Source organism: Neodiprion lecontei, chromosome 5 (assembly GCF_021901455.1).
Source record: "Neodiprion lecontei isolate iyNeoLeco1 chromosome 5, iyNeoLeco1.1, whole genome shotgun sequence".
Taxonomy (NCBI): domain Eukaryota; kingdom Metazoa; phylum Arthropoda; class Insecta; order Hymenoptera; family Diprionidae; genus Neodiprion; species Neodiprion lecontei.
In genome coordinates this window covers 33,588,178-33,606,761 of record NC_060264.1, presented here as the reverse complement: position 1 = coordinate 33,606,761, position 18,584 = coordinate 33,588,178, and the positions used below count along the sequence as shown (strand labels likewise).

The 18,584-nt window shown below is 40.8% G+C and overlaps 1 protein-coding gene across 1 annotated transcript; it reads left to right on the top strand.

Annotated features, from left to right (window-relative positions):
• Window positions 1–258: 258 nt before the first annotated feature.
• On the top strand, window positions 259–18,238 carry LOC107217579. Its single transcript, XM_015655148.2, has 6 exons — window positions 259–578; window positions 12,558–12,653; window positions 13,757–14,078; window positions 15,385–15,698; window positions 16,774–16,977; window positions 17,056–18,238. The coding sequence occupies exons 3-6, from the start codon at window positions 13,760–13,762 to the stop codon at window positions 17,092–17,094; spliced, it is 876 nt and encodes a 291-aa protein (XP_015510634.1). The 5' UTR covers window positions 259–578; window positions 12,558–12,653; window positions 13,757–13,759; the 3' UTR covers window positions 17,095–18,238.
• The last annotated feature ends 346 nt before the right edge of the window (window positions 18,239–18,584 follow it).

Here is an 18,584-nt window from a genome sequence, read left to right as displayed (position 1 = left end):
TTCTGGGAGGGCATTAGAGCCGAGATTTATGGGTTTTCATTCGTTTATTTTCATAGGAGTTTTTGAAAAATTAAAGAAAACGCGCGTCATAGACGTTGACAAATAGCCAACTCATCCGCGCTACTCCTCAGAAAGATACTCGCACGATGACTTTGCCCAGGCAGAAGACCTGGTTCTTCGTTCTTCCTACTACGGTACTCCTTTACCACTTCCACAATCTCTCCGCCCCCCCCCCTCGCCCCTCACCCTTGAGCCTCCTGAAATCATCCCTTCCACCGACATTTCCATCACCCCCTTCCATCATCACCCCCACCATGAAGTTGGGGAAGGGATGAACACCGCCACAGCCTGCACGCAGACACAGACTGTACTACCAGGGAGTGGAGAATTTCCCGGCACGATAGGAGCGCGCTAGGGGCGGTTGGCGTGGAGGCGGTATCCTTAAGGGTGCGAAAGAGTAACGTATATGTGACTAGGGGCAGCAGATTTCCAAAACCCCTACGCAAAGAGCGGGGACGAGCAAGCCGGCATCGTCATCTCAGTAGACCCACGGTTTCCGGACTCTACGGACAAACCAGGTAAGCAAACCCCATCAAATCCCGTTATTTACATTAAGATATCTATTTCCTCGCGAAGGGTTCACCCTCGAGCCGATTCATCACGGTGTCATGAGGAACGAATTTCACTTTCCCGCGTCATTGCGATTTCATCTACTCTACTGAGGTAGTACTCGATTTTTCATATCTCCAATTCCATCGTTATTGTGTCTTGGCCTCTCAATGTTGATGCTACACGACTTGAGGATACGCGAATCGTAATGTCATTTGGATGATAACGAATCACAGCCGACTATTGTCATTGACTCGTTTGTGAATGGAGGATGAACCAAAAGCTCAACAGAACAGTGGTTTTTCTTGTTCTCAACTGTTACACCGTATTCATACGTCGAAACTCTAATACGGCCATACCTTGTAGATGAGCGTGAGACGAAGCAAAGTTATGAATGGACGAAAGCTAGCCGAGGGAGATTCATTGATTGACAATAGCAGCAAAGGGAACGTATAAGCCACTTGTTGCAACCCAAGATGTACCATTGCAGAAGCTTGCATAAGTGTAAAGTCGTGTTTTTCGTAACCCAACGAGAAATTCTGTTTTTTTACTTATTTCGTGATGATTCGTGTTTGTGTATCCATCTGGAAACTCCCGCGTGTCATTCGTGGGTTATAAGAAATTCAATTTCGGTCGATAAAATTACACCGTAATTTATTTCCCATCCCTATATTCTTCGATGCGAGTATTTATCACTGATGCGCGTTAAGCACCAAACGATATAATAATGGCCTGATAAAATTTTATACCGCGATTGGCGTATCGATTCAGGTGGAAAAATATTTCGCGATAAGTTAAGATGCTCCCCAATCGAAAGCTAACGACCGTTTTTCCGAGATTGATTGAAGCTTCCGAATCACCGCGGATCAAACTTACACCAGTAACCCGGAGGGTTGCATATAACCAAATTCCAATCAATGACTGGCATCGCCGGTTAACCATTAAAAAATATTTTACGTCTGTCTTTTTCTTCTATATATATATATAAGTGAAAGAAACTGTCTATTCATCACATCGATAAAGTTATTAATTAATTCATATGATTTTGAAATTTATCTGGATTTACTGGTCCCTCGAAACCGATATTAATTTCAGCAGGTATTTTTCAATAAGCACAACGACGGTTGAAGCTCCGTGAAATGTTAATATGGTTAACGATTGATCCAATCGCGTGCATAGTTTACCTATAATCCTATTACTAGCAAGCTGTGCTGTGCCAATAGCAATAAACCACGTCAGTTTACCCGTCGTGGTTTTGCGTTACTGTACAGTCTTAAATCACTTCGTCGTTTACGTTCTCTCGGGAATGCAGCCTGATAAAAGTCGAAAGATAACATGCAACGAAATAGATATATATATATATAATCATGATTTAAATTGCAGAAGCAATTCTACCTCTACTTTGTGGATAAACGATATTATTTCATCTGAAAATTACGGAAACCGAACCAATTCCAACGGTACGATTAATTAACTTTTATCAAATACTCTCTGTTGAGGTACTTGAATTACTGGAAATACCTTTCACTCAAGAGCCGCGGAGGCAATCTGAGATAAGAACCTGCTCATTTTCGGACTGATTGTCAATAATTTAACAGCTTGAGTAGAAACGGAAGATCCAAGTCAATTTAAGATAAGAATGAGCTCATTTTCAAACTCATTATTCACGATTTACAAGTTCAAGCACGAACAAAGCAAGTTCGTTTAGTGCCGATAATTATTTAGTTGACGTAAAAACTGACCGCTAAACGATATGTGCAATATGATGTAGTCGAATTTTGAAACGTGCATGTGTAGTTTGGCAGTTATTTGTCAATACGAATACGACTGGTGGTTACTTTAAATTTAACAAGTACTACAATGTGATATATTACGTGATACTGCTCTGATTATAGGGATCAAATGAAACGAGTGACTGAAAAATATAAAATTCGCCGGATAACATCTCTTTGAGATTATTTCTTTTTTCCACAAGCGATGCTGAAACGCTGTGATGTTTTTTTTTTGGTCCCTTCCCTCGGGGAATATATCGGCTGGAACATGTTGCGTAGAGATATCTGAATTCGAGCAGAAAGTATAAAAATGAAACTGAAAGACCACCCGCGGGTATATTTTCAACGAGTTGGCAAATTTCCGTCTTGTGCGATTGAATCTCCATGCGTAATGCGAGGATAAAGTTAGGTTAAGTTAAGTTGGGTTCGAACGACGTCTAACTAAGATCCCTTTTAAGTAATCCGGTATTAGCACAAAACCTCTCTTGTCGTCGGAAACATGACGGTCCCACTTGTGGCTTCGGCTGAAACCGCAATTTCTGCGGACGCAGAATCACCTGCAGGAACGACCATTGCCTGGTTAGATAGCGTTAAGTCGCGTGAAAAATGGTGACAGAGGTGGGATTACGGGCTCGTGGTTCAAAGTCGAAATAGACTCTGGAGAGACGAGAATTTCATCAAGGCCAAAAGGTTTCGGGGAATATCTGAAAACAACGTCATATTCTTACTTGTAACCCTTATCCGAAATCCCGCTCCTTGAGCCCTGAAAAGAGTGTTCTCAGCACTGCATCGAAGTCTAAGCTTCGATTTTGTTCGGGATCGCTAAGCCGGCTTTTGTATTTTCCTTTGCTCCAGTACGCGGTGGGTGGATAGGTTACTAATTGAATACGGGAATAGAAGCAGACGAGCTTTCCCAAAACTCATTGAAAGCTCGTTTCGCGCGTAGGTTTACGCGTGGAGTACAAATCCGACAAATCTTGAATTTATCTCGAAATTTTTGAGAACCTTCTATCAGCGTGATAAGAAATTCTGTTATCGTCGACAAATTGATATCTCGGCTTCTTGCGTACCGTTATATATAACCATATCTCATGCGATGAAATTAAAAAATATTGTCTAAACAACGTTGATAAATTTTGATAACGGTTACTGAAAATGATGTTGAAACGTCGCTCCTGAAAAAATTGTTCCGAATTCTCCGGAAAACCGCTAAGGAATAACGGAGAACCTATGACGTCACCGTTTCACAGTTGGCCTGGGATTGAGCAGCCTTTGATGCGATAGTAGAACAGTCCGGGTTTCGCATACGTGAATTCACGCCTGGAAAAATACGAATGAGGTTCGCGGTGTTTGAAATTTCATAGACGGTGGTTTTTTCGAGGTTCTGAAAATAGATAATGAAGGTTATGGAAATAACTTTTCTGGTGGGAAACCCCTTTATTCTCAGCTTGTCGTCATTTGTCAAAGCGCCTCCGTGACGTCAGCCACTTATTGATCCGCCGGGTCTTCCCCAATGGGAGAATAATGCGACTAAAATATTTTGTTAACTTGTTGCTATACCGTAAACGCGTCTTATAGGTTCAATCTGCAGACAGCGTGCTCCCCTAACATAAATTCCAGCAGGAGTATGGCCGGTACTTAATTCGCAACGATTTTTTAGCTAACCGAAGTTTTGCCATTATATTACAGCATTTCTAACGACCCTTTTTTCATCTTTCGTCAACCTGCTTCAATAATCAAGTAGGTATGCCGAGAATGATGATGAGCTGATTTAATTATGGAATATTTGATCCTATTAAACGGTATGACCTTTAATCAATTCATGAAATAAACATGCGGTATGTATACATGCATGTACAATAGGTTGGTTCTTAATGGGGTTCCAAAATAATTTATGGTGGGACCTGGTAAGTCAGTTTCGAATGGTGAAAAAAAATTCTCTAATATTTTTAGATTTTTCTTTCGTTTCCCTAGTCTCCATATTTGATCGAGATGTTTCAAATCATTCATAAATTCATTCGCTAAATTTCGTATTTTACTTTATTCCAAGGCTATACGTAGCCAAAAAAAAACCATATTCTCGAATATTCAGTAAGATTCATCTTCTTTTCATTAAAAAATCAAAAATCATAAATGGGGTATTCCATGAGAAACATGTGCTAAATTAATTAGTTCTTTTTATTCAACATGTCAAATGATCAGATTAAGTAACAAAGTCACTTCAATATTTGCATGTCATCGACTATGATATTATGTAGTGTTGACACGTGGATTATTCCATTAGAGTGCTGACTAGGTGAATGCTAGTGTTTTGTTTCAATTTTTCTTCTTTTCGTTTATGTCTGAATGACAAAACAGCATATTTTTGAATAATTTGAAACTTCCCGCTTGAATGGGGAGACTAGAGAAATAAAATAAAAAATTGAAAAAATTAAGCTTATTTTTTTTTACACCATTTAGAACCGATTTGACGGGTTGCATTACCGATTTGTTTTTTGAGTTCACATAAGGACCACCCTAATGTACAATGTAATTATTTAAGAATCGTATCTACACATTTAAGCAAAACTTTGCAACGAGTTCATTGTAAAAATAACTTTCCTTTTCAACTTTTCAATGAGATAAAACCTTTTACGGGTGATGATGATGGAAGAAAAAGTTTTCGAACCTTCCAACTTTTAACAGCAATAAGGTAGAGAAAAAACACACACGTAGGTATACACGCAAAGCAAGTTTTTCCCCAAGAACAAACCCAAGCCATATAGCGATAGTCGAAGCGTAAAGATCTTAGTTACTAAAGTCTCTCTTTTTCTTCGTTTCTTCATACTTTCCTCCCACGTTAAAACTCGTGTAAGGTTTTGGCGTTATATTTGAGCAGAGAACATCTCTTGATACCCCCAACCAACCTTCGACACACGAAACTTTATTTACAGTTGACTTTGTACAGGGTGTTGAACAATAGGAGAAATCTCATCCAAGCAACTTCCGTCAAAGCTTTCTTTCTGCTCGTAGCCGTTGAACATCTTCTGGAATGGCATCAGACGAGATCAAAGCCAACGGTACACATTCACTCATTCACTTACCAACCGTCAAAATAAATTGATTGAAAATTTCTTGCCGAAGCTTGATTGAAAGCTCGATTGCTTTACATACCGATGTGAATCTGGACACGTACATCTCGTTGTACACTTACAGCCTCGTAATGCTTCAGTGCTATTTTGAGAAGCATACAGCGATGGTTAAGTTCCTGTAATACTCGCTCGATGAACAACGATTACTTATGTCTCAATATATACTGCTGCTGCTGGTACTGCGGCACATATTTATCCGATTGACCATCAGCAGGTCTGTCCTCCAGCTTTTCTTCGGAAAGCACAATAAGCCCTGTCGAGTGTTTGGAGACTCAAGGATGTGCGCTGAGTTGGTCTGGCATCAGCGTGAATCAGTGCCGGGATTTCTTATCAACGTGCTATAATGAAGACCACCCACTCGAGCTGGCCAAATGGTAGTCTAATTGTATTTACTTCGGGTCTCGTCCTCCTCCTCCACCTCCTCCTCCTCCTCTTCCTCTACTAAAGGACTATATTGTCACAGTCGTTTTGCCGGTTTAACTGGTGAGATGAAGAGACCCTGCACTATTGCAGATTAGAAAGACCGTAATTCTCATCTCCATTAACCGACAAATTCAAAAGAATTGCGGTAGTGTTAATATTTTTTCTTCCTTTTTTTTTTTTTTTTTTCAACACCAACCGTCAACCCCTGATGAACAAACTTGTTATCTCGTGACAAACTTCTCCGTAAGCTTTTCTCAATATACCATACAAACCTCGTTCAGAGGATCCGCTTTGTGCTCGACAAGCACGCCGCAGATTTTTCGATTAAAATTAATTAGTTTACCTTTGAAGCGGCCGGCCGATGCAAACATAACTAAACTATGTTGGTCGAACTTGATAGCAAGGCTCGTGGTCGATCAAACTGAGTTAGAACAGACCAAACAGAATGCCTTATAGACCTTGGAGTCTAGAGGGTCAAGCTCCATCTGCTAGTTCAACCCAATGATTACCGTATAAATCGATGTCCACTATCAATACCCGCGAGGGTCAGAGAACAGCAAAGAACTTAATTCAGCCCAACAAAACTGTTTGCAAGGTCGAATAAAGATTAAAACGTAATCTGGTAGTTAGATAATATATACCGACCCTGATTATTCATCGGGACCGCTGTAGCTTGTTATTAGAATTTTATGCCAGTTTGTTAAGGGTGGGGGGGAACAGCTTGGTCGATCTTAAAATCATACCTATTTTGCAGAGTTTTTTTTTTTTTCTAAGCAAATGAAAACACTTGGAACAATTTCAGTTTAGGGGCTTTATTATTTATAGTTTGTAGAACATTTTAGAATATTTCTCATTGACAAATAGAAAGATTTTTGGGAATTAAAAACACTCTTTCGGGTTCGAGCTCGTAGCCGAAATATTAAAACATTTTTTTGCCCCATATATATGTATATAAGATTATGAATAAAAAATGTCATGTTTCGACCAAAAAATTGTTTCAAAATTTGGATAAAAAAAATTCTAGGATTGAAACTCAAAAATCTAGCCACGAGTTTGAATCGATGAACAAATTTTAATGAATGCGTCAAAATTTCAAGTTGATCGGATAAATATTCACCGAAGAATCTGTGCCACCGAATTGAAAACGTGGTCGTTCGCTGCTGATGTGCGTCATACCGCCACTTTGTTATTAATGCAATGAAAAAATTTCAAAATGTTCTTGAAATTATAAATAATATATAAAGCTCTGGAACTCAAAACTTGCTGTAAGCGTTTCATTAAAAAAAACGAAACTCCTAAAAATAAACATGATTTCATACCGTCCAAGCTGTACCCCCCCTCCCCCTTAATACGCCCGACACGCGCCAGTCTCAGAGCTTTGATTAATTACCTGTTTTTGACTCTAATTATGCAGCGGAGAAATCATTGCGTACAGCTGTAATGCGAGTATCCGCGAGTTTCTCTTGAATAATTAGCCAGTAATAAACGTGCTCGCAAAAGCCGGATCAGACATATCTATAGTGGAATGCAGTTTAATATCCGAGCGAATTTTTAACCGAGGATATAATCACGAATCATTATGGACGGACAATTGCGGAGTTGAATTGAATGGGTCCGTTCAGTAATGCGACAACCCCTGCAGGGTGATTTATTTCATCTCAAGAGTAGGCTTAATGTCGGAGAAAAGTGACAGGTTTTTCTTACCCGCCTCCATTCGGACAGCTTCGAACGGTGCGGAAAACCTCAACCCTCCGTGTAAGTTTATCGCAATTTACAATCGATCGACCGCAGAAATCGCCCGTGTACATGCTTATTCGGACAAGTTTCACGGCTGGCGGTGCGGTTTAAGGGGAGCTTTCCGCTCCGCCCTATCGATCTCCCAAACTTTTGTGACAGCATGTTTCACCGGCATTCACCAGACGCCACTAATTCAGACACCCACAAGTGTCGGAATTAAAGAGTTTGCTCCGTCCCACGTTTATTGTGTACCACCCAGCCAGCCAACAATGTATGTACCTATTACCCTACCGAACCGTGTATTAAAAATGGCTTATTTGATGTCATCCCCTCAGGATTTACAAAAGAAGGTCATATATAAAAGCCGGTGCATTGTAGTGTCTGACACAATGTGAAGAGAAGAAGGCGAAGAAGAAGCAGAAGGCAGAAAATGCCCGTTCACCGTTATTGTGCCTCCCATAGTGCAGAACCGTATATACATATAAGTTACCCGACTTAATGGGTTGTTATCGGAAATGAATGACGGGGCAACCGATATCTCCTCTCCTTTTTGTCGTTGTACGCACACTGTTAATTTTTCCTTCACTGTAAAATACGAGCATTCGACACTTATTGTTACGGCACGCGAATGAACCACTAAAAGAAACCCCAATCAGCTCTGTAAAATGAAATTCGACAATTGATTAAGTCCCGGGAGAAATGTGCAGGTAGAGAGTTTGAATCGGCAAATATCCGATTATTGGACTGGTCGTTAATCGCATCAGTTAATTCACGGGGTAGCAGGAATATTCGTGCTAATTCTGAGAAACGTTGACCGTTTTGACTCTCGACTATTCCCACAGAGATTTAAAATCGGAGGAACGTGTGCAACGAAGTTTTTCAGTTTGGACTTACTTCGTGCATTATCGTAGTTTGTATAATTGTGACAAACTTTATTTATCGTCTATTTTCATCGATCCGTGATACATTGGAACGTGCCCTGAACCATTTTTGCATGCGTGTTCGATTTGTTCGAATGTTTGTAAATCATCTATAAGTGGTATATATAACGGCATGAAATTGATTTTTCGAAACAAAAGAAAAGATGGAACGACAGGTTCGAAAAGCTCCTGCAGCCGGATAACGTTAAGTGCTTTGGAATTCAGGCCACATCACCGAGCGTCCAGTTTCAGCTGCTAATCGAATTCCAGCATCGTTTCGAAGTCTTCAGGGGTTTCCTTCGTGAAAAACGAAGGAAAACTCCTGGCTTCTCTTTGTTATTTGCCCTCGTTACGCTGCTCCAATATACCGCTATATATATATAACCTCGCAATTCCATCTCTCATAGTTCCTGCATCTTTCAATTCGTTCGAATCGACGAGAAACTCGAACTTGGAAAACTTTATGGTAACACAAAACCTCGCGCAAGCCTGTATTGTTGCCGCGAGTTATATGGGTCGATGGTTTCGTCGGAGAAGCCTATGCTCAATTATCATTTTATGACACCGTCCTGTAGTTAACGTTTGACGTCACTGCAAGCCCACGCGCCGATTGTTGTTTCCGTTGTTTAATTATTCATCTATTCATTTCGCTCTTACATTTTAGCCTTTAAACGGTCTTTATAACCCATGCATCGTTATCACTCCCACGGACCTTCCTACCCTACGTATGAAACCGGGTGAAAACAGCAGAACGAACAAAAGAGAAGAAGAAAAAACAACACAGACGACATATCTCACGCCCACACACATCCACCCTATAAGGTATAAAGAGGCTAGAGGTACTATGTACTACCTTATTGTATACATACATATAAAGGATACGTCGTCGTACCGCAAACCATTTACCGCCGGTGGTAAAAATTATCGAGCGAAACCAATACAAGTAAAGCGTAGAGCCGAGTTATATACCATACTAAAGGTATAATAATAAACATGTTGTGCGGAATATCGTAACTCCAGTGAGGAAAACTCTTATTTTTTCCTCTTCCAATTTTTCTCCTTTGTATATATATACTTATATATATTTCCTTTTTAATTATTGTATTACGACTAACGAGGAGCTTTTGTTCAAACGATCAACTGAAAGCTTATTTACATCCAGACTCCAAACATGGTGGCCCGTCGGTATTTATACTGAGGGTGTAAATAATTCCTTCGGCCTTATACCGAGAGGTTTTCTTAGAAAGGACCAGCTCGCAGCGCGCGCGCAATTTAACTTGCTCAATTTTGATTGGCCAACATCCGTACTCGTAGCCTGAAACAAACCTTCACAGAGTACTTCATAAGGAGTACGATCGTCATAGGCTTTTCGGGTTTATTTACGGCCAGAAAAAAAGGAAAGAGATCATTTTCTCACAATCTCCACCAGGGTAGCGCTGGTGATGCTAATGTCAGGTTCATGGCATCCGTTTGTTATTGTTTGTATCACGTGATTGCGGCATTCCGCTTTTTAAATTTAAAAAATCTGAAATCAGCAACACCAGCGCCTCTAGTGCAGAAAGATCTTGCTGCAAATTTTCAGCCGTTTCTCATACATCACGGTCGTTCTCCTTATATCTAGGCTCCGTGCAAAACTTTGTAGATAAGAACCAGTGTTGTCACTCTTGTAATTGAGAATGTAGCAGTTCCATGAAAAAAAATGTACTAGCTAGATAGTAGAATGTACTGAATGGAATTCAACTATTGTAAGGTTATGTTTTTTGCCACCAGGCAATGCTTTCATTGTTTTCGCAGTTTGCACTTGCCACTTACGCAGGCCACTAAAAGGTCTCTTTCGACAGGTTCATGCCCCATGTGGGTTACATGCTATTTATGCCCAGGTTATGATGTCGAACCGCACGGAGGGAAACATACGATCTTATAATATGCTCTCTAGAGAAATGTAGGGTTTTACATTGGCATAAACAGCATGTTATATCGATGGGGTTTAGTTGGAAACTCAATATTGCCTGGAGAAACCGCATTTAAGAAATGGTATTAAAAATCATCAAAGTGTGCTTAAACATCTCTAAATCTACTAAAAAATCATAAAGTGTATGTAAGTGTACGATTAAAATGTACTAGAAAAGTACAATTGTACCAAATAGGGGAACACGTTGACAAGTGGCCACGGTCTTCTATATAGGTCGGACACTCCGTCTCTAAAATCGTAAGGGAATTGAAACCGAAGTTGTGAACTTTTGCCGCATTTTTGCCGCTAGCGCTAGTGAGGGGGAGGCCAATGCACTTGTAGTAACCGGCCTCCGAGATTGCAGCGCCCCGGTCAAACTAGAAAACACAAGCTTCAAACCGGTTACACGGCGTTCAATGGTAAAGGGACAGGAATGCCCAGACCTGTGTAGAAAACCGTGCAAGTGACAGTCAATCATAACCTTTTGCGTATTAAGAATGGCCGGATCACGGTGCAGCCGCCGCGCAATTTATTACGCATCGTTCATTCTGTCTACTACGCTAGTAACATTTTTACGAAGTTGGCTACGCATATAAACTAGACGAGTTGCAATTGTCGAGCGGGTCCTTTCAAGAGAACCTCTCAGTATATTGGTTGTCGGTTATTCAATGGTTCAAACCGTTACGTGCTATTGGGAAGGTGGCGCAGAAACCCCTCAAATAAATCAGTATGCCGTACAAAACTAAAGAGCATAGAGATCAACAAAACACCCTTCAAGACCCCCAAGGAATGGAAATACCTACGTCTATTCTCAGATCAAGTGCCTGCTTACGCCCACGACGACTCGAGACTGTACCCTTTGCTCAACCAGCTTATCCCGTTTTCTGCGATGCTCCAGTAGAATATTCGAGTATTGTCAAGCATCGAGATCCCACAGCGTTACTTTATGGGCCCCCGTAAATTACTTTATATTCTCGGAGCTGAGGAGGGTATAAGGCGGGTACAGGGTAATGGAAGTTTTGGCGTGCCTCTCACATACCGTGAACGACCAGAGGTACGGTATAATGCACATCGTTAAACGAAGCAGGATTTCTTCCTTTTTTCTGCCATCTTTCTCGTTTCAATCACGGAAATGCGGATTTTCACAATGGAAATCGGAGGGTCCTTTCATCTTTTTGATCATATACGTACTTGTAATTTCGGGCTTCAAGTTGTGGCTGATGCGAACTCGTACCCGTACTGGTCCGATTTGATGGGTGAGGGCAGGGTTGGAGTTGCAAATTTGAAAAATCCCGAAAGCGCCTAATTCCGAAGTATTTACTTGAAGTAAATGAATCAAACCTATACGACACAACAAAGTTTCGAATGGCTGAAAATCCGACGGCTCCAACTTTAAAATGCAAGATTCCAAAAAGAAAAAAACGTTTAGGTAGAGAAAATTCTAAAAATTAAAATATACTCACTCAGCATAGTTTACTCAACGAGTGGGTGTAAACAATCAGAAACATTGAAAATCCGAATGATCAGGATTCCGAACGTAAACATATCGAAAATCCAAAACAAAAAAAGCTCAAAGTGCTGAAACTTCACCGAGTAAGAAATTTATAGAATTGAAAATCTTCGTTCATTCGGAATTTCGATGTTTCGGATTAAGAAATTTTCTCATTCTTGCACTTTCGGAACTTTGACTTGTCGGAGGTATGTCCCTTCGACCTTTCGGAATTTTTCTCTTTCGGAGATTTGAGCCTTGGGTTTCGGACCATTCGAAACTTTCATATCTCCTCAAAGTTTTATTTCCTTACTTTAACTTTGACCACATAAAAATTCGGAATTTGGGACTTTCGGAACTTTTCAAATTCGGCATTACAACCCCGCCTCGATTGCTGAGTGTAATATAAATCCGCGTATCCCGCACCTGCCTGAAGCAAACAGAGTGTTTGATTCGAAATAAACCAAGTTTCATATGCCTGTATATGTGTACCTAAAATCGATACCGTTTCTTGTTTGCTTGCAGATATTTCAATCACGGTGCATATCTCACAACACATATCTTTGGAAAGACTATTTCAATCGTCACACGGCTTGAGGAAAGACTGAAAACAACGTAAAGGTTGGTGCCAAAATTGATTCATCCACGCAGCATGTGTACATGCACCAGATACAGTTCGTGACGCTCCCCTTTAACCCAATCAACCCTTAATTATAATAATTGCCGCGTAAACGGCATCGCGGATAATCAGGATCATCGTATTTGTACAACGCCTGCGCTTCTTCTCGGTAAATAGGTAAGCGCGTGGGTCCCTGATTGTATAATCGAGAATTAATTTAATGGATGGTGCATATCGTGTTCTCGACCAAATTGTTAACTCAATTTACCGAAGCCACAAAGTCATAGCCACTCAAACTGAATCAATTCAGGCTAAAAGTATTATATTCAGAGAATGTTTGTAAGGATTGTATAATCGACTGGAAGCACGTATTCTGTTTGCCTCAAGTCATGTGGTATAAATTCCGTACGAATGGTTCACAGCTCTTAAAACCGGCAACTCGATTGCTCGGAAAATGAAGGCGATTGGTACAGGTATGTGGAGAATGAAGGGATGTAGACGTATTTAATAACGCGACATAACTGCTTGGAGTACTACTGCAGCAGGACTCCTGACGAATATAATTACAGTAGGTTCTGTACGTAATTTAGCAACACCTAGCAATTTATGGGATGAACTAATCCTCTTACGCCGTCAACCAAGCACTAGAGCCGTACACTGGCTTGAGGCAACGACGCCAGTATTATGCATATGGGTTTACTCGATACACTATCACATAGTTCCAGCCTGGCGTTCAGCCTAAATTAATTACAAGTTTCAAATTCTCGCGAATCACCGAAGCCCCCGAAACACGGGATAAGATAGCAGTTTCCTTACAAAGTTAATCATGTTAAGTGCCAAGATTCAGTATCCACGGTGTATATAATCAATCCACAAATACAATTATCCGCACCATTTCTCGCGCACTCTTATATATCCTGTAGCTTTCATTCCCGCGCGGGTAAATACATGCGAAATCGGGCGCAAAGTCAGAATGGAATGCAATTAAGCGTCGAGCTTTGAGCTTCCAACTGTCAGCTTTGGATGAGGAGAACATTATACCAACAATGGTAGCGATTGTAAAATGAAATTTCTTACGGGCCAACGTTCTCTTCTGTGCTTACAGAGAATGCAGGCTATCGTAGGGTTGCTGAGCTTTCACGTGTTGCTCGCGAGCAACATAATGGGATCGAAGGGTCAGCAGTACGGTGTCCATCCGGCGAACCCCGAGCTGGGTATCCCGGTTCAAATATCGGGAGGGCTTACCGAGAAACGGGGAAATATGGAGGAGCCATCTTGCGAGGAGCTCAGAGCCATGTGGAGATACAGCAAGAGGCAGAGCAGAGCTGCAGAAATCACCAACGAAATACCAACCTACCGCGATCCGTTCTCGTACAACGTTTGGGAGCCCTATCTAGACCGGACGCAGTCGTCCCTGGTCTATCGAGGTAAGAGAGCTTCCTGCAGGGTTAAGGGCATAATTTCACCGGGTCATATACATGTACCCGTACATGTGGGGTTCCATAAGCCGACCCGAAACTCGAGCGAATCTTGTGCCAACACGAAACTTACACACCAGAAATCTTCCCAACTACACACTCTTGACACCTGACGTTGACACTCGTCCCCCGATCAATAACATAGAATCAGAGTAAAAAGTCTGAACCAACTCGAGCATTCGCAAGGTACTCTGTCATCATAACAACTCCACAAAGCCATAAAGTTGACAACGAAGCGCTAAAGCGCTTCGAGTACGGTGTCACGTGACCGATTCAAGCACACTTACGATATTCGATCAGTTTTTCGTAAAACATCGGTTAGATTTGAAATATTTTTCGGGATATGTGATCCGTTTGGATGCTAGGAATTGCTCTCTGATCAGCTAAGACAATCAAATTATCGTACCTATGAATCGAATGATCGAAAAATTTGCAAGATACAACCTCAAATCTCGTTTCGCAGCGAAATAGAAAGGTTAAAAATTTATATTATATTTATTCACCCCTAGCTGACCAAGGCGTAGTTTTCTTCAGCAGCACTATCATTTCCTAAACAATGTCAAGTCGATTAGAAGTTTTGAGAAAAATTGGATCAAATTTCGTAAATACTCGTAATTAGGGGATGCCACAGTCACTTTTTACCGACCGCGTTAAATATCACTTGTTTTGACTATACATTACCAAAGCCTACGCATCAATGATGTCAAAATACCGCAGTCAGCGCGATTCTACGTGAAATAACGGATAAGAATGCTCAAAAAAAAGTTTTGTTTTACTTAACAATGATCACTTATTGTAGGAACATATTGACTGGCAATATTCCTGCATGAAAGACAGAACTTTTAGAATATGTCTGTATGGCATTGCATGTAAGATTGCGCTGACCGCGACATTTTCACATCAGTGCTGCGTAAGTTTCGATAATAGTAAAAACCAGTGACATTTTACTCTGCCAGTAAGGATGTCTATGACATCCACTTGAAGTGCAGTCACGTGACGCCGTGCAAGAGAAAGTACCTCCATGGTACGAACTGATCAAACCCTCTCTCTTCACCATGTTGAAGTTAGTAACGTTACCGTATCCATACATCACGGAATGAATCGTTGTACAATTTTAGAACGACTCTCAAGGAGTTGGCTTTTTATATTATGAACATGTTTTCTTTATTATGATTTATCAGCTCAATTTAACACAATCCTAAGCGTATGAAGTAACGTTAATTAACTTCATCGTCATATCTCTTCCGGTTCGAAGGACCCACAGGTCCTGCCAGAGTCCGCGGAGCGGGTGGCGTGCCGATATTCGGAAGAATAGTCCACAAAGCTCCCGCGGGTCATCAACTGCGGAACGGCATGCCCGACAGAACCCGAGCTTTCGAGGAGGTGACGCGCCATTATGGAACGGTAAATCGTCACCCCTCACAGTCACCCCGTCGTCGCCTGACGAATTTCCGGCACGTGGGTGGCGCTTCGCCCTCATCCCAAGACAGCATCTCCCACGTTCCTCAGGCCGGAAGCTTTCAGCACTTGAAGGAACTCATCCGCACCGAACGAGCCCGAGAACTCCAGGTGATCATTCTTACCCCCGTCAATTTATTTCGGCGCCGGTGAGACCTCCTTCTATTTTTTTTTTTCTTTTCTTACTTCGCGCTACGGTCCTTTGAGGACTGATTACTCGCTCTCGATTGACGCGATGATCCCATACGTTTCGAGATGTGGAATTACCCACCCTCGTCTTAACTATCATCAGCTCAAACTCGGACGGCTCGAGTACCTACCAAACCGCATCCTCGATCTCCTTCACGGGGGTCGAAAACTTTCGGTATACCGCGCGCAGGGTTCAGGGAAGTTTAGAAGTTGTCGGAACCTCCGTCGGTAAACAGGTCAGAATTCCCATGTAATACCAACCACCGGAAAACTCTCTTTGCAGCGACACCACTCTGACCTCTCTCTCTCTCTTTTGTACGGACAACCAACTGTACACAGGTACAGCATAAAGGCGAATCGGAAGTTGGCGGTAAATAATAAGTACACCTCGTACAGTCCCTTCGTCGCTGTAACCTCACTTCTGCAACCTGTGGATACACACAAGATCCCGTTCAACTTTCCCCCTCACTTTCGTGACGCGAAACACAAAACCGCATGGAAACTTTCTGTTTCAAAGTACGTACGGTACTTTGTCAGATTTAGCGCCAGCAAATGGCCAACCCTCAAATATTAAGTTTAGTTTCGCACTTACACATGAATATCGTTCAACTATTCCCGATCGAAAATCTCTCACTTTCTACGGAGATTGTCACTTTACAATTCGTCATCTGGTGAAAAAAAACCAAATTAATGCAAGCAGGCCGACAGCTGATCGTTTAATTGATTTATTTGACACGAGTAACTTGAAATCGCAAGAATTACGATTTGCCTTCATTGAAATCAAAATCTTAGGTTATGTGGTGATAAAATGGCGCCGACAGCCAGGCTCTGACGTCATGAGGACATTTTCCAAGACATAAGTAGAGGAAACTCTCTGGCCGGTTCGTATTTTCGACGGCAAAAAAAAAAAACAGAGCGACGCGTCGTTGCGATTTAAAAAATACTCAGTTGACAATCGTCTCCCCGGGGCGTAAAGTATCGGTTCTTCTAATCCCAGGAGCAACGTATCGCCGAAGAAGTAGCTGCGCGGGCTGCGGCAATCAAGGAGATGACAAACGGACATAGACAAAGCAAGCCGGAGACTCGTCAGCACTACTTGAACTCCCTGCAGTCCTACAACGACATGAAAAACGTCAACTACAACGACTACGACCAGGTGCAATACGTCTCGAACATGGCAAACCTTGGGCAGTCCCTGTCGGTGAGTTTCTTCGCTTTCCAATTACTAAATCGAGCCGAGTATTTCGTCAGAGAAAACAACCGTCGCCTTTATTTGTAGAGAGGCGATCAGTACGGGAGGGGATACTCGCTTCGTTAGGAAAGCAATTCTTTCGTGCGACGGCGATGACAACTGAACGCGATAACGACTCATGCAAACGGCCGATTACAAAGAAGAAAAATATACGGTATTACGATTATGATCGATCGATCGATCGAATCTTCAGCCGCTGTCTTGATAATGATTTTTAAATTCCCGATAGGTACACGTTGCATAATCACACATGTGTACTTATCCGAGATCCCGTGAAATCAAAGATTGCGATTCAAGTTATACCTTCACCGTCTCACCGATATTTCAGACGCAATTGCCTGAACATTAAAGCCACAATTGTTTTCTTATACTTTCTCACAAATTTACTACGTTTTGCGATTCTATTCCACGGTGAGACGTGATTTTTTATTTTGTCTCCTTTTTTAAAACATATCAATTCAATATTATAAAGTGTAGCGAGTGCGTATACGAGTATAACGAAGGAGAAAAACAAGCCCTCAAATACTAGGAAATTTTCACGGAACACCTTTGAACAGCACCGCTACACTATTATTCGAGATCGAATTATACAACGCGGCTGAGAGCATCGCGAAATAATACTTTTCTTATTTCTCAATTTTTCCCTACGATGACTGATGAGTATAAAACTTGAGTAGCTGAAAAATATTTCCATAAAAATCATTTTACAATCCCATTGTTAGCGAAAAATTTAATACGATGAATCAGGTATCAATGAAGCGAAATTTTTTTTGAAATACAAAACATACTTTTTTTTCCTTCTGCTTTTGTTTTTATTGCAAAACTAGTGATCCCAATATTTATATACCATTTTTTACAAACATATCATTCTTGATCAACGCTCTCTCAGGTGGAAAATTTTTTTATTACGCATAATTTTTTCAATTCAGTTTGTCTTCGTTTCTAAGAAGATAATTAAACTTGCTGACTGTAACTTTCAATTATACTAAACTTTAAGCCTAATAATGTTAATTAACGTGCGACAATATTGAATAGCGTGTGAGAAGCTTGCGTGCAGCGTTGGAGAGAAATAGAAAAAATTTCACGAGGTATTTTTATTATTTTTCTATTCCTATAGAGTTTGTATAGTTTACCTTGCACTTCCACACGGAATTTTAAATGAACGCTAAACAATGTACGGAGAATATGATAAATTTTATTATCAGATAAAGCAATAACTCATTGATAATTGCCACATGTGTAATCGCAAATCATGTAAGATTTCCTCTAACAAACGCAAGTTTCTCATCTGCAGGTGTATTGAATTGGCAAAAAAAAAAAAACATTCTGACAATAACTACGTAGTATTTATGTAAGGGAAATTTTTTAAAAATATAATATATATACATATATATGTATATGTATCACAAGAAATCTAATAACCTGCATAATATGAATCAAAGATAAAGAGCGCGATTATCTCGAGTTGAACGCCAAATCAATTATTAAATCTCACAATATATAATATATGACAATAAATAAAATTATGATTAATAATAATAGTAATAACAATATAT